The sequence below is a fragment of the Mustelus asterias genome, chromosome 2, assembly GCF_964213995.1.
Source record: "Mustelus asterias chromosome 2, sMusAst1.hap1.1, whole genome shotgun sequence".
Taxonomy (NCBI): Eukaryota; Metazoa; Chordata; class Chondrichthyes; order Carcharhiniformes; family Triakidae; genus Mustelus; species Mustelus asterias.
In genome coordinates, this window is record NC_135802.1 from 40,897,399 (window position 1) to 40,913,908 (window position 16,510).

Below are 16,510 nucleotides of genomic sequence, written 5' to 3' on the forward strand. Positions count from 1 at the left end.
TCTTGATCTCAACATGACCCAAACTATCTATACACCCTTCCCCAGACTCATCATCCACCAAATCCTTCTCTTTGGTGAATACTGACGCAAAGTACTAATTTAATGCCTCGACCATTTCCTCCGGCACCACGCATAGATTCCCTCCCTTGTTCTTGAGTGGGCCAACCTTCTCCCTGGCTACCCTCTTGCTCTTTACATACGTATAAAAAGCCTTGGGATTTTCCTTAATTCTGCTGGCCAGTAACTTTTTGTGACCCCTTTTTTTAGCCCCCAAGTTTATTTCTACTTTCCTTGTATTCCACACTTCGTGTGTTCCCAGCCTCCTAGCCTTGACAAATGCTTCCTTTTTCTTTTTCACTGGGCTCACAATATCTCTTGTTATCCAAGGTTCCTGAAACTTGCTATACTTATCCTTCATCCTTAAAGAACGTGTCGGTCCTGGATTCTTATCAACTTACACTTGAACGCCTCCCATATGCCAGATATTATTTTGCCCTCAAACATTTGCACCCAATCTACATTCTTCAGTTCCTGCCTAATATTGTTGTGATTTGCCTTCCCCAGTGTAGCACCTTCACTTAAGGACCACACTCGTCTTTATCCATCAGTACCTTAAAGCTTACTGAATTGTGGTCACTGTTCCTGAACTGTTCCCCTACTGAAACGTTGACCACCTGACCAGGCTCATTCCCCAATACCAGGTCCAATACAGCCACTTCCCTGGTTGGACTATCTACATACTGTTTCAAGAAGTCCTCCTAGATGCTCCTTACAACCTCTGTCCCATCCATGCCCCTAGCACTAAGTGAGTCCCAGTCAATATAGGTGAAATTAAAATCATCAGCCACCACAACAACTCTGTTACTTTTACACCTTGCCAAAATCTGCCTACATATCTGATCCTCTATCTCCCAGTGGCTGTTGGGAGGCTATAAGTAAACTATAAGTGGCTACACCCTTCCTATTCCTGAGCTTTATCCATATTGCCTCGTTGTATAAGTCCTCCGAGGTGTCCTCCCGCAGTACAGCTGTGATATTCTCCTTAACCAGTAGTGCAACTCCCCCACCCCTTTTACATCCCCCTTTATCCCGCCTGAAACATCTGTATCCTGGAATGTTAAGCTGCCAATCCTGTCCTTCCCTTAACCAAGTCTCTGTAATGGCACCTACATCATAGTTACCGTAGTTCTGTGCTATTCAGACAAAGCATACCGTCCATAGAGAAGGAAAGGAGAGGGTGCAGAATGTAGTGTTACAGTCATAGCTATGGTGAAGAGAAAGATCAACTTAATGCAGGGTAGGTCCATTCAAAAGTCTGATGGCTGCAGGAAAGAAGCTGTTTTTGAGTCGGTTGGTGCGTGATTTTTGTATCTTTTTACCCGACGGAAGAAGGTGTAAGAGACTGGGGTGTGTGGGGTCCTTGATTATGCTGGTTGCTTTTCTGAGGCAACGGGAAGTGTAGACGGAGTCGATGGATGGGAGGCTGGTTTGCGTGATGGACTGGGCTACATTCATAACCCTTTGTAATTTCTTGCAATCTTGGTCAGAGCAGGAAACGTACCAAGCTGTGATACATCTGGAAAGGATGCTTTCTATGGTGCATCTGTAAAAATTGATGAGGGTCATAGCGGACTTGCCAAATTTTCTTCACCTCCTGAGAGTAGAGGCGTTGGTGGGCTTTCTTAACTAGAGTGTTGGCGTCGAGGGACCAGGACAGCTTGTAGGTGACCTGGACACCTAGAAACTTGAAGCTCTCTACCATTTCCACTTCACCCCATTTATATAGACAGGGGCATGTCCTCCAATACGCGTCCAGAAGTCGATGACTATCTCCTGTTTTTTACTGACATTGAGAGATTATTGTCAGCGCACCACTTCACCAGATTCTTTATCACTTTCCTGTCCTATGTTTCATCATTGTTTGAGATCCGACCCACTACGGTGGTGTCGTTAGCAAACTTGAAAATCGAATTGGAGCGAAGTTTGGTCCCACAGTCATAAGTGCAGAAGGAGTATAGTAAGGGGCTGAGGGGACTGCCTTCTGGGGCACTAGTGTTGAGGATAATCATGGAGGAGGTGTCGTTGCCTATCCTTAGTGATTGCGGTCTGTGGGTTAGGAAGTCTCGGATCCAGAGGGAGGAGCCGAGCCCTCGACCATACTTTGAAAAAGTAAATCCATGTCTATTTTGCTAACCTCTTTAGATTGAAGTTGGGAGTAAATACATTTTTGATTTCAATGTTGCCAGGTTGAAATAAAAACTTAAACTTTTAGTACTTTTGTAAGAAGATTGAAGCTCATGATTGAGGGTAGCAGTTATGACCATTTCCCGTGGCTTTACATGGACAGGCTGCTCCATGTTTTGCAGGCCTTCATCTGACGGTTTTCTGGGACAATTGATTATGTAATAATGTGAATGGCGATGGATTGTTTGCACTATTAGTGAAATGGTAATCTGAGGGGACTAAATTAAGGTGGTCAAAACAGTATTTTTAAGAAGTACATGTCTGAAGTATGGTTAGAATATGGTTCTCTCTGACGAACTATTTTTAGAATTGAGGGCAACCAGGTTGTTTGTCAAAGTGTAAACTTGTGCCAAATAGCCTGTTTTAGTGTACTGAGATTTCTGTGCCTCTGCTATTTTTGGCCTTGATAAACAAGGTAATAGAATGGCTCCCAATACTGAGACTTCAGGCTGCATTCTTCAAAGAGTGGCCATTGCAATAAAAAGTTGGACCAGCCGCAGCACCATGGAACATGAGGTTGAATTAGGATCAGGTCTTGAATTGCATCACTCACTGGATTCGTGATGTAGTGGAATCTATCAACTTGGTTTAAAATATGAATAAAACTGCTTTCAAACTACCCAGTTCAGGGGCCGATAATTTTGGGAGACCATTTGACGAGCAGCAGTTATTTTCTGCAAGCTTTTTAAGATTGAGATGTATCAACATATCTTGCCTCTTGCTTGTGGAAGGCTGGGCAAATTTTCAGTGCCCAGGGCCAGCACGTGTGCAGGCAGTGTCCAGCTGGAAGTTTGAGTTTCAGAGCTGGAATAGCAGCAGGGGACACGGGAGCATCAGCGAGCATGAGAGCGTTGTGGACAGCATGTTTAGAGAGGTGGTCACACTGCAGCGGAAGGGAATGGGTGACCACCAGGCAGTCCAAGAGAAACAGGCAGGTAATTCAGTAGTTCCTTAGCATCTAGCTAGCAAATCTATATTCCATATTGGAGGCTAATGAGGGTGCTGTTTCCTCCAGGGACTGCAGGCAAAGCCAAGCTTCTGATACCGCAAACAGCCTGTCTGTACAGGAGGGGAGAAAGACCAATAGTAATGAGAGGATTCTATAGTCAGGGGAACAGATAGATGCTACTGTGGCAATCAACATGACTCCAGGATGGTGTGTTGCCTCCCTGGTGCAAGGGTCTGGGATGTTGCTGAATGGCTGCCTTATCACCTTCCCACTTCAAGATGCCATGCAGAGGTCATGGTACATGTTGGTACCAATGACAGATAGAAAGAGGGATGAGGTCTTGCATCAAGAATTCGGGGAGCTAGGCAGTAGACTAAAAAGCAGAACCTCATTGTAATCTCGATTACTCCCAGTGCCATGTGCTAGTGAGCACAGAAATAGCGGAATAGTGCAGATGAATGCGTGGTTTAAGAGTTGGTGCAGGAGGGTTTTAAATTTCTTGGAGGGGACATTGAATGAAGCTTTGTGGGTAGAGCTTAGGAATAAAAAAAGGGGCAGCCATATTGCTAGGTGTTTATTATAAACTCCAGATAGGGTGGATTTCTTGAAATGTGTGAGGAGAACTTTTTAGGCAGACAGGTAGAGGGTCCAACAAAGGAAGGAGCTGTGCTGGACCTAATTTTGGGGAATGAAGCTGGACAGGTGGTTGTGGTGGTGGGGGAAGCATTTTGGTGATAATGATTACAACATGGTACAATTTAAGTTTGTTATGGACAAAGAAATAGACAAGTTGCAAAAAGAAAGTGGGGGAGAACGGGTTTTAGTAAAATAAAGCAGGATCTGCCCAAGATAGACTGGGAACAGTTACTGGTGGGAAAACCTACAGAAAAACAGTGGGGGGGTGTGGACGAAGGAAATGGGGAGGGTACAAGCCCAGCATGTTCCCTCTATGTTGATAGGAAGAAGTAGCAAGCCCAGAGAACCATGGACGATCAGATGCATTCAGGATACGATGAAAAGAGAGGGTTTTAGCAGGTACAAGGGGAGCAAATCAGCAGAGGCATCAGTGGAGTTCAGAAAGTGCAGGGTAGAGCCTAAGAAAGCGCTGACTGGTAGAAATGGAGAAAATCCCAATAAGTATATCAATGGGAAGAGGATAACTGGGGGAATGGTTGGGCCTATTAGGGACTACAGGGGCAATCTATGGGTGGAGCCAGAGGACATTGATAGTGTTGAATGAATACTCCACATCTGTCTTCACCAGAGAATGAGGATGAAGGTATGGAATTCGGAGTGAGACTGAGGTTCTTGAGCAAATTTACATAGGGGGTGACAAGTTATTGGAAGGCTTAAAAGTGGAAAATTGCACGTGTATTTGCATGTTAATTCCACATCTGGTACGAGGATTCTCATTTCAGTTATAAACTGACCAACAGTCCATCACAAAAACAGTTGCCTGTATTGTTTTCTGAAATTGATCGTATTTGAAGGTTGGTTTGTATTGTGCCGGCAACAGCTTTCAAATCTTTTCCTTCAGTTTTAATATGCTATTGGTTGGTTACATTGAATAATATCCCCCCTTACTGTGCTTTTTCAACAGTTGTGGCAATATATGACTACTCAAAGGATAAAGAGGATGAGTTGTCCTTCTTGGAGGGTTCAATCATTTATGTGATAAAGAAGAATGATGATGGCTGGTATGAAGGGGTCATCAATGGAATTACTGGTTTGTTTCCTGGAAATTATGTGGAACCCATCATGCACTATGCAGATTGAAGCAAACAAATGACTTCAAGTTCTCTAATCATTGGCCAGTCTAAGCATTTTGGGGTGTGGGTTAATTCGGGGAGGATTTCTAGGTTTAAGGGTGCCATTACTTTGAGTTCAGCATGGAAACTGACAGTTACTGAAAATACAACAAAGTTCAGTCTGGCACAATAAAAATGCAAGTACTGGTCAAAATTTCTTAAGACTTATGGTCATTCCTAAAATACAACTAGTGCTTGTTGATAGCATGCATAAAATACACAAATTTATGTATTGTCGTCAATCCATTTTTAACCTAAAATGCTTCCGATATGTTGTAATTTTCAGTTAATCTGTAAGCACTCTGATTTGTAATCTCATGAACAGTCACGAGTCTATAAAAGAACATTTGTGGATGAGGCTTGGGTGTCTTCTAATCAGAGTACATGTTGTTGATTTGTACTTAACAGGTTAAACATTTTATATGGATAAAATTTACATAATGAAAAAATCATCTGTAGTCACAAAGTGAACCAAAGTGTAGTCTATGTTGTCAGTTCATTTGTACAGTGGAAATTGTCTGGATCATCGGCTTTGTATAGTGCTGGTAAATTTTATTAATTAATTTACTAACCATTAGAATATTAATCCAGTTAACACCTTATGATTTATTAGCTATGTTCTGAACTAGATACAGACAATTCTACTGTACAAAGTCAGTTTCTTGAACAGATTTTACTTTCAGATGCATCTTGTGGCTCAGGCCTGATTAATTATGCTTTCCTATTTGCTTTGGAAGATGAGTATAATTTGTTTCAAAAGTTTATTACTAAATTTAATGTATTTAAAACAGGAATTCCAAGCCAAAAGGCTCCAATCTCCATAAAATCAGTGTTCAGCTGTGTTTCTCCTATGTTCAGTTTAATTATTTGCAATTCATGCTTCAAGTGTTGAAGCTAATAAGAAACCAAGAATCTATCCTATATTCTAAACTGATTTGACATTAAAATAGAGCAGCAATGGGCATATTTTGTCCTGGTACTAAAGGGGATAAGGAAGGCAATAAATGCAGTGTCCTGTTTGGAAGATTGCTAAAATTTCTTGCACCACATTTTTCTATTATTCTAGAAGCTGTGCTCTAATCTGATTTAGCAAAATTATGTGCAAATAAAATGGCAGTTAAATTTGCTTTAAAAGATGTCCACTTTGAAGAGAGACATTATGGGGGCCATACATTGTAATACTGAGGTTTTCTTATTAACTTCTGCCTTATGATTGTAAGAAGCTTTAACATTGTGACTTCATTTTCTTCAATCTTTAAAATTGAAAATGCATTCCTTTAATTTGTATATAACCTGTTACAATTGTATGTACAGCCTTTTATAATAAATCATTCTCAGTATATAAAAAATTACTCTACATGGACCCCAGTCAAGATTTTTTTATAAATGGAGTTGTACAATGGTCAAGTAAGGCCCAGGTTGGGTCAATAACCTTGAAGACAGACCAAGGTCCAATGTATTGTAGGCTTTATGTACATGGTTAGTCAAATGTAAACAAAATTCCCAATGTCCTGCTTTTCAACTTGGAATTCTTCATACAAGTTGAATGTAGTTTTGCAGTCTTGATGGTTGCTTGAAGTGTGGAAAACTCTCACTTGTTCCGAGTTAATACAATTTCTGTAAGTTGAATCAAGGCATCTCTTTCTGGTGAAGGATGTAGCTTTGAGATCTGCCGAATGGCTTCCTGACAGTATTGATGTGCAAGATAGCATGTTTGCTGAACACCATCACTCTAAATGAAAACATAACCTGGTTAGAACAATGGTCAGCTTTAAGTTTAACACTAGAAATATCTATGAATCAGATTTCTATACTATATGTGCATTAAAGTTTGCTCAACGTTCCACTAAAATCAGTGCAAGATTAATTATGAAAACCTTTCATATGTGGCTTCCCCAGGATGCTGGGCTGGGTTGAGTCAGTTCTTGCTTCATAACCCATGCCACTGGGCTCTATCCAATCCTCTTGTCACTGATGCAGTATGTATAGTTACAGGATAAAATGAGTAAGCACTTCAACGCATGATTGTGAATAGCAAGCCATGTCTAACAAACCTAGTCAAATTTTAGTTAAATTTCAGGCAAGGGTGTGTCTGTATGATCAGCTGGAAGGCTGATCATACAGACACCCTTGATTAAACAAGATAGCTATGTAAAATCAACAACTGGAGGCAGTCTATAGATCTGGGTGAAGATGGGGATAATGGGTGTGCATGGATTGTGAGGGTGTGACTGATTCTCCTGTATGTTGCAGCAAAGATATTAAAACTAAAAAAGGTTAAATTGAGGCCAGATGGCATAGATAAGGCCTGCATTCTCAAATATTGAAATAATTAAGGCCCAAGTGTAAACTGGTGGCATTGTTACATAGTATGTGACCTCCTTCTGCTCAGAGGTCAAATTGAGTGATCTAATAAAATTGGTAAAAGAAATCAAAGATGGATGAGACTAACTTATCAGGTCATGCCACTTAAAGTCAGTGGTAGGTGGCTGCCATTACTGATTGTGGGTTAAGAAGTTGGTAGGTGTTGATGACCAGTTGAGTATTGGAGAACACCAGAGAAGCCACTGTTGAAAGCAACAGCTGACCAGATGCAGTTTGAATTGAAGATGGGAATGATGAACAGCACTGGTTTTGGCTTGGTCAGATTCTGGAGGAATTGGAAGATCGTGGATCAGCAGGCTACGTTGCCACCACCATTCTGACTGCAAAGATGGGAAACTGGTCTGCAACTACTAATGATCTTGTAGTTGGCAACACATGAAGGGACAGAATGTAGATAAATCATTGTCAGTACAGGACTTAAACTATCATGGTGTGGACAATCCATTTAAAATGTTAGAATTGCAGTGGACTCATGCAGAAATATTTAAAATTAAAACCACTTAACATTCATTGGAGCAGAGAATTAAAAGCATTGAACACTAACTCCCATCTTCAAACTGTTTACAATGTTGAGTTGGACAGATCATAATTCTTGCATCATTGCTGGGCCAATATCCAATAATTCCCTGATACAATGTGGGAGCAACATCACAGGCTGCAGTTATTCAGAACATCAATGTCCTGAATAATTATTGGGCAATACATGTAGCCTTGTCAACATAATGTTTTGCTCCTTTCTTACCTGTTGTACATATTGCCAGGCCTGATCTACATCACCATCTGCACTGAAGCGTCTCATTATCAGGGCATGTAATTCTGGAAACTAAATGAGGAATTTAGTGCAACATTTCAGCATTGTTTGGTTACATTCACACTAAGCTAAATATATTTGCATTTTCTGTAATTTCCACTACACTGCTGAACTCCAATGTTGCCATGATGGCAGATGGCGAGTATTGAATTTAAGAATGATAGTTGGCATAGATTATGGAAAGCTTTCAGAACTGTCCTTTCACCAGGAGTTTAGGTCACTGGGACAGTCATGGTGTGGCAGGTCTTCAATTCAATGCCTGCTGCAACGGGACTCCAGTTATCACCTTACTCCAAAGCTTTAATTGGGTTAATGAGGCTTAATGATTAACAAGGGTTAGTTGTGTATCTTTGTGTTGATATAAAAATCCTACTTCACTGCATTTCAAATTCCTGAAAGCAGAAAATCTGGACATCAATCACAATGTGACTAATCTAAAAATGTGTTTCGACCTCGGCTGTAGTTATAATTTTAGAGATTCGAATTGTGCACGCACAACCTGCAAGAGGGAGATTTCTAAAATCAGCAGCTGATCTGCACCTCAACCCCACTTACCCACCACTACCTTGTAATCATTAATCTCTCATCTCAAATTTCAGTGGTCAAAATTTGAGGAATTATTCACTATCCTTTATGAAGTGCTTCCTAATTCCACTTGTGCTTTTCTTGGGATTCCCTGCAGAGAACAAGGGTGTTTTAACAACCAGTGTGTCCAAATCCAAATCAGTGATGCCTAGTGCATGGTTGAAGGTTATTCTATTTCTTGAACTCCCAAACTATTTAAGAAATTAGGATGGAAGGGACTTAATGCCACAAAGTTTGAAAAGCCACAGAATTATGGAGTGCATTAAAATCCCACCTGACCATTTACAAGCATCTGTTTCAAGAATGGGTTCATTAAGTAGAACTCTACTAATTTCCAATGGAGGTCAGCTCCTTTGATTAGAGTGATTGAATCTGTAACCTTTGTTTGCATAGTTTAGCTACTTGCTTTAACCAGATTAAGTATAAGACAACTGTAGGTCCAAGTTATGTGGAGCATTTCTTGTTTCAGTCCAATTCAGGCTCACTCCTGCAACTGTTTCCATTATAGCAAAGACTGTATCGGAGCCACTTCATTTTCAACTGGGCCAAATTCTTTTTCCCTTACACCTGTTCCACATCTCAGGGTCCATCCCCAACACTTTCACCGTTTTCAGTGACAGACCAAGATTCATTAAGGGTTATGGGGATCAGGCGGGTAAGTGGTACTGATCCACGTCAGATCAGCCATGATCTTATTGAATGGCGGGGCAGGCTCGAGGGGCTAGATGGCCTACTCCTGCTCCTATTATGTTCTTATGTTCTTATTATAAGCCCACTGACTCCCACTGTTACCTAGACTACAGCTCCTTACACCCTACTTCCTGCAAGGACTCCATTCCCAGTTCTTCGCCTCGTCACATCTGTTCCAATAACGCAACCTTAGAAAATGGCAGTTCTGATGTCTGCTTGTTTCCGTAATTCCCCCCGAACCATGATAGGGTCGTTCCTTTATTTCTTTGCTCACCATTGTTCAAGGCCCCAAACATGCCTTTCAAGTGAATCACTTGCACCTCCTTCAATTTGGTCTACTGTATTCAGATTTCTATTAACAATTTAAATTCCACCTGTTGCTTTGCTGGGATTTGAATCCATGTCTCCCCAAAAGCAACATCGTGGGTCTTTGGATTACTAGTTCAGTGACATTGCCACAGCCTGCTGTCTCTTGGAAAGGCAGGTTAATTAGATAAAGTCAGCATAGGTTTGTCAGCAGGAAGTCATGCCCAACAAATTTGATATTGTGTGGATGAGGTAAGTGTAGTTGATGTGGTTTATATGGATTTTAGCAAAGCCTTTGACAAGGTTCCACATGAGGGATTGATCGAGAAGGTTGAAACACATGGAATTCAGGGAAACGTGGCGAAATGGATCCAAAACTGGCTTAGTAATAGGATGTGGAGATGCCGGCGTTGAACTGGGGTAAGCACAGTAAGAAGTCTCACAACACCAGGTTAAAGTCCAACAGGTTTATTTGGTAGCAAATACCATAAGCTTTCGGAGCGCTGCCCCTTCATCAGATGGGAGTGAAAATCTGTTCTACAACAGTGCACAGAGACACAACATCAAGTTACAGAATACTAATTAGAATGCAAATTAGAATAGGTCTTAAAGGTACAGATAATGTGGGTGGAGGGAACATTAAACACAGGTTAAAGAGATGTGTATTGTCTCCAGACAGAACAGCTAGTAAGATTCTGCAAGATCAGGAGGCAAGCTGTGGGGGTTACTGATAATGTGACATAAATCCAACATCCCGGTTTAGGCTGTCCTCGTGTGCGGAACTTGGCTATCAGTTTCTGCTCAGCGACTCTGCGCTGTCGTGAAGGCCGCCTTGGAGAACGCTTACCTGAAGATCCAAGGCTGAATGCCCGTGACTGCTGAAGTGCTACCCCCATAGGAAGAGAACAGTCTTGCCTGGTGATTGTCGAGCGGTGTTCATTCATCCGTTGTCGTAGCGTCTGCATGGTTTCCCCAATGTACCATGCCTCGGGACATCCTTTCCTGCAGCGTATCAGGTAGACAACGTTGGCCGAGTTGCAAGAGTATGTACCGTGTACCTGGTAGATGGTGTTCTCACGTGAGATGATGGCATCCGTGTCGATGATCCGGCACGTCTTGCAGAGGTTGCTGTGGCAGGGTTGTGTGGTGTCATGGTCACTGTTCTCCTGAAGGCTGGGTAGTTTGCTGCGGACAATGGTCTGTTTGAGGTTGCGTGGTTGTTTGACGGCAAGAAGTGGGGGTGGGGGGATGGCCTTTGGCGAGATGTTCGTCTTCATCAATGACATGTTGAAGGCTCCGGAGGAGATGCCGTAGCTTCTCCGCTCCGGGGAAGTACTGGACAACGAAGGGTACTCTGTCCACCGTGTCCGTCTTCTGAGGTCGGTGCGGTTTTTCGCTGTGGCGCGTCGGAACTTTTGATCGATGAGTCGAGCGCCATATCCTGTTCTTATGAGGGCATCTTTCAGCGTCTGGAGGTGTCTGTTGCGATCCTCCTCATCCGAGCAGATCTTGTGTATTCGGAGGGCTTGTCCGTAGGGGATGGCTTCTCTGAGAACACCATCTACCAGGTACACGGTACATACTCTTGCAACTCAGCCAACGTTGTCTACCTGATACGCTGCTGGAAAGGATGTTCCGAGGCATGGTACATTGGGGAAACCATGCAGACGCTACGACAACGGATGAATGAACACCACTCGACAATCACCAGGCAAGACTGTTCTCTTCCTGTGGGGGAGCACTTCAGCAGTCACGGGCATTCAGCCTTGGATCTTCAGGTAAGCGGTCTCCAAGGCGGCCTTCACGACAGCGCAGAGTCGCTGAGCAGAAACTGATGGCCAAGTTCCGCACACATGAGGACGGCCTAAACCAGGATGTTGGATTTATGTCTCATTATCAGTAACCCCCACAGCTTGCCTCCTGATCTTGCAGAATCTTACTAGCTGTTCTGTCGAGACAATACACATCTCTTTAACCTGTGTTTAATGTTCCCTCCACCCACATTATCTGTACCTTTAAGACCTGGCTGGCTGTAGAGATTTGCATTCTAATTAGTATTCTGTAACTTGATGTTGTGTCTCTGTGCACTGTTGGAGAACAGATTTTCACTCCATCTGACGAAGGGGCAGCACTCCGAAAGCTTATGGTATTTGCTACCAAATAAACCTGTTGGACTTTAACCTGGTGTTGTGAGACTTCTTACTGTTAGTAATAGGACACAAAGGGTTGTGGTAGAAGGCTGTTTGAGTGATTGGAGGCCAGTGTCCAGTGGTGTAACACAAGGTTCAGTGCGGAGACGCTTCTTGTTAATAAGCAAGTTGGCAGATGACAATAATTGGTAGGAAAGTTAGTGAAGAAGGTCGTAAGTTACAGGAAGATAGATGGGTTGGGCAGAGCAGTGGCAGATGGTACTTAACCTTGAAGTACGAGGTGATGCACTTTGGAAGAACAAGACAAGGGACTATATAATGAATGGCAGGACACTAGGAAACTCAGGAACAGATGGATCTTGGGGTACTTATTCACAGATCCCTGAAAGTGGCATTGTGTACAAGAACAAGGAAATATTGTTGGAGCTGTACAGATTGTTGGTGAGGCCACAGCTGGAGTACTGTGCAGTTCTGGTTACCCAACTATAGAAAGGATATGATGGCACGTACAGAGGAGATTCACCAGGATGTTGCCTGGGATGGAACATTTGAGCTATAAAGGAGAGTCTGGATAGGTTGGATTGTTTTCTTTACAGCAGAGAAGGCAGAGGGGGGAACATGTTTGAGTTGTATAAGATTGAGGGGTGTGGACAGGGTGAATAGGAAGCAGCTGTTCCCTTTGGTTGAGGGGTCAATATGAGGAGGCATAGTTTAAGGTAAAGGGGCAGGAGATTCAAAGGGGATTTGAGGGGAAAAAAAAATCACTGGTGGGAATCTGGAATGCACTGCCTGGGAAGGTAATGGAGGCCATTTGGATGAGCACATGAAATGGGATTGTGACTTTAGTGGTAATTATTGTTGGTGCAGACTCAATAGGCTGAAGTGTTTTCTCTGCACTGTACGATTCTGACTTTTTCTAGCTGCCAATTTAAGCTTTCCATCACTAACTTCACCTGGCCATGGGTGCATGGTTTTAACTACGCAGCCAAATAAACACCGAATGTCTTAACTTAACAGCTACAGTTCACCAATAGTACTTGCTATAATCAGCTTTGTTGCAAGTGTGAGAATGACATGGGTATCAGCCATGGCTTAATTGGTAACTCTTGTTTGAGAAACAAGGTTATGGGTTCAAATCCCACTTCAGGATTTGAAAGCTCAGCCTTTTTGTGATCAAAGTGCTTTCCAATTGGAGGTGCCATTGAATGGCACTATTTTGAAGAGGAACAGGGGAGCTATCTCCATTGTCCTTGATAATTTATACCCCAAATGCAGATAATCAGGTTCTCATATTACTGTTTTTGGAACCTTGCTGTGTGTAACTACAATGTACCCACGTTACAACAGTGACTACACTTAAAATTGTCTGTATAGTACTTTGGGATGTCCTGCGATCATGAAAGTTGCTAAAAATCTATTTTTGATATCATTAAATTCTAGTTTAATTCCAGTTACATTACTGTGGAACATAACACTGCAGATAATATTTACACTCCAAAAACTTAGTTCTCCAGAGTCTAAATAACTGACCTGGAAAATTTACTGCAATGTCAAATAAAATTTTGTTTTTGTGGAAACTACTACAGTTTATATTTATAAATGTCCACATTACCTGTTGGCAAGCAAACAACACTGGGCCTGTTGCCAATCCAAGCTTCAGGTCGGTAGCAGTAGGTTTTCCTAATTGATTAGCACAGGCAGTGAAGTCCAACACATCATCTACCAACTGCAACAACAAGTACAGTTTAGTTTAGAAATAGATATTACAACAGGCTCTCTCGTGCCAATAAAGTTGCAATAAACGGCATTATCTGCACACTACCTGAAAAGCTATCCCGATATTTCTTCCATATTGGTAAGCAATTTCCTGGACATCTGGATCACAGTTACCAAGTATGGAAACCTTTTAAAAAAAAAAAATCAAATGAGAAAGTTTTAGATTTTCAAAGTCTGGACCAATCTTTACTATTTGACTTGAGCAACAAAAACAAACTCTCAATTTCCCAAGCTTGATCCATTTTTTACACCCATCTTAGAATCATAGTCTCTGGTGTGGTCTGCAGCCCAGAATATTAGCATTATTAAACACACCCTCTAAAGAAGTGCAACATCATATAGACCAGTTCTGCTCCTAATCATAGGGATTCTATTCTATAGTGCAGAAGGAGGCCATTTGGCCCATCGGGTCCACACCAACCACAATCCCACCCAGGCCCTAATCCCTGTAACCCTCATATTTACCCTGCTAGTCCCCCTGACACTAAGGGGCAATTTGGCATAGCCCACACATCTTTGGAGTGTGGGAGGAAATCCACACAGACAGGGACCCGAGGCCAGACCTAACCCAGGTCCCTGACGCTGTGAGGCAGCAGTACTAACTACTATGCCACCCATAAAATCTGGATACAGTTAGACTGGTGCAATTGGCTCAGCACATTGAAGCAGCAAGAGAAATGTTTTGGACCTGCACTGTTAAGTACATGCAAGATTGAGGCTCTACTACGAGGAAATTACCAGAGAGCTACTGCTACCTGTGGAGTTACAAGCCACCATTAAGGTAGTACCCTCAACATTGAGCAAAGGTAGAAAATCTATATACAATCAGTACAATTGAACAAATAATTTCTAAATTTAATCCCTATTCAAATCTTTGAATAAAAACATTAAGATAAGTTCAGATAAAGTGTGTAGCTTTGAAATGTACAAATTAATTCCTGAATACTTAAAAACCTGATGGAAAAGATATCTCTAAAGTGATTAATAGCAATCATTAAGCTAAAATAAATCATCAATCCTTGCACAAATTCAAGCTGTGTATGTGAAACCTTGTGTAATGAGGTGCACAATATTATACATTTCATAATTTGTCAACAGACCACAATTCCAGTTGCTTCAAGAACGTACATACTGCTTTACAACTGTTTGCTATGAGACTTGCAGTCTTCTTAAATGTTTTCTCAAGGTAATGCACGAATCTTTCATTCTCATTTTCTTTGGAGCCCAACTGCATAAACTCTCCTAAACATGAAGATAAAAGATACTAATTCACAAGTCATCAACTATGCAGACAGTTTTATGCATTCAAATCAATTTTAAACTAACCTCGTACCAAGTCTTCAATTGCTTGAGTGAAAATGGATACTACAGCGTTGTTACCAAGCCGAGCAAGGGCCACAGATGCTGTAGAGAGAACAAAGTCTCCAGCCAAAATAGCCTGCAATGAAAATTCACAATAGAAGCAAGGAAAAAAACCATTTGATACAGTATTACTAAATCAGGTTATTGCATATTTCCTGAACTGACAAAGGGCTGCACATAAACACTGCTCTGGAAACACTTAATCAGACAAATGAGAGGTTCTTATTTTTCAACCCCATCAGTAAGGTGTTGAGTGCATACCATAACAACTCTTATGTTTTCCTGTATTAAATACTTTATAACTTGCTTTATACATTTTTCTCACCACCTTCCCTCCATTTGTTTTCTGAACCTAATTTGACATTAAATTCACTCCCTTTTAATCCACCCTTCTTTTCGGTCCTTCCTGTTTATTTCTCAATCCTTTAGTGTCATTGGTTAAGGTTCCATATATGGCCTTGTTGCTCTTACAACACCGGTTTGCACTTCAGCAACTTTGTGAGCATGTGTACAAACAGGTCTCACTAATAGGGCAAGCCCAGAGATACTCCAGCAAAATCTGTATATTTATTTAAGGTAACTTAGGAATTTGAATGTTTTTGAGTATGCTATGTCTAGGCAGCATAAAATGAATACTTTTACTTATTACACTTTAGTTTCTAATGTCATTCACACTTTCAGGAAACCAGTCTTCTGGTACCTGCCTCAAAGTTGTTAGCAGCTTGACACAATGAATGAATGAATGCAATATATTTGGCTCACGAGAAGGATGGAGAAACGTAAATGGAAAAAGCAAGGCAATGGAATCATGCAGGTTACTTGCCAAAGAAAACAGGTAAAAAACAAAAAATTGAGTCGTGGATTGGCAGGCTAAACTTTGCTTTATTACCTATACTCCAATGTAAAAACTATACAATGATTGAAAAGGTGTATACTGATGCAAAAATCTTTGAATATCTGCTCTACAACAGAAGTACTACTGACAACATTTTAAAACATCCAATATTGGTTGTACAAATTTTGTCCAATTTAGCTAATAAAAAAACTTACTCAGCAAACAATGAAAAAAAATTCAACATACATCATTCTCTATACTTAGTATTTTTCTACTTTCTTCCTCCATCCACCCCTTTAAAGCTTTGACACTCAACAAAGTATGTGCCATAATCATTAAGATTAATGCTTACAGACTTGATAGCAAAGAGCATCACAGCTACACAGAATCTGGTTCTCACCTGATGTCTCCCAGCCCAGAAATGCAGAGGTCAAATGCAGCACACCTACTGCCACTCCAGTGGAGTGGAACTATTTTAGCAGAGATCAAACTAAGGATCCTTGCTCAAATCAAGACCCGAGTCATCGGGAGAACTTGGATGATTATTTTTGTTAAAGCCCCAAGAATAACATCTCTACTTGTCAAAACAGGTATGGACAACTGAAAAGG

The 16,510-nt window shown here is 41.5% G+C and overlaps 2 protein-coding genes across 13 annotated transcripts in view; one reads left to right on the forward strand and one right to left on the reverse strand.

The window, feature by feature from the left end:
• Positions 1-6,358, forward strand: part of abi1a (abl-interactor 1a) — a 101,835-nt gene extending 95,477 nt beyond the window's left edge. For all 5 annotated transcript variants that reach the window (XM_078233962.1, XM_078233953.1, XM_078233970.1 and 2 more), the window contains one exon: positions 4,794-6,358. In XM_078233962.1, coding sequence (XP_078090088.1) covers positions 4,794-4,969 — 176 coding nt within the window. In that variant the 3' untranslated portion in view covers positions 4,970-6,358. The remainder of the gene's footprint in view (positions 1-4,793) is intronic.
• The window catches only part of pdss1 (prenyl (decaprenyl) diphosphate synthase, subunit 1), a 35,853-nt gene continuing 25,598 nt past the window's right edge, over positions 6,256-16,510 (reverse strand). For 4 of the 8 annotated variants that reach the window (XM_078234010.1, XM_078234000.1, XM_078234061.1 and 1 more), the window contains 6 exons: positions 15,031-15,142; positions 14,837-14,946; positions 13,751-13,831; positions 13,541-13,654; positions 8,129-8,209; positions 6,256-6,733 (listed from right to left, as the gene is read on the reverse strand). In XM_078234010.1, coding sequence (XP_078090136.1) covers positions 6,593-6,733; positions 8,129-8,209; positions 13,541-13,654; positions 13,751-13,831; positions 14,837-14,946; positions 15,031-15,142 — 639 coding nt within the window. In that variant the 3' untranslated portion in view covers positions 6,256-6,592. Of the gene's footprint in view, positions 6,734-6,878; positions 6,973-8,128; positions 8,210-13,540; positions 13,655-13,750; positions 13,832-14,836; positions 14,947-15,030; positions 15,143-16,510 lie in introns of those variants that run through there. The other 4 variants (XM_078234040.1, XM_078234020.1, XM_078234051.1 and 1 more) reach the window with 3 other exon arrangements.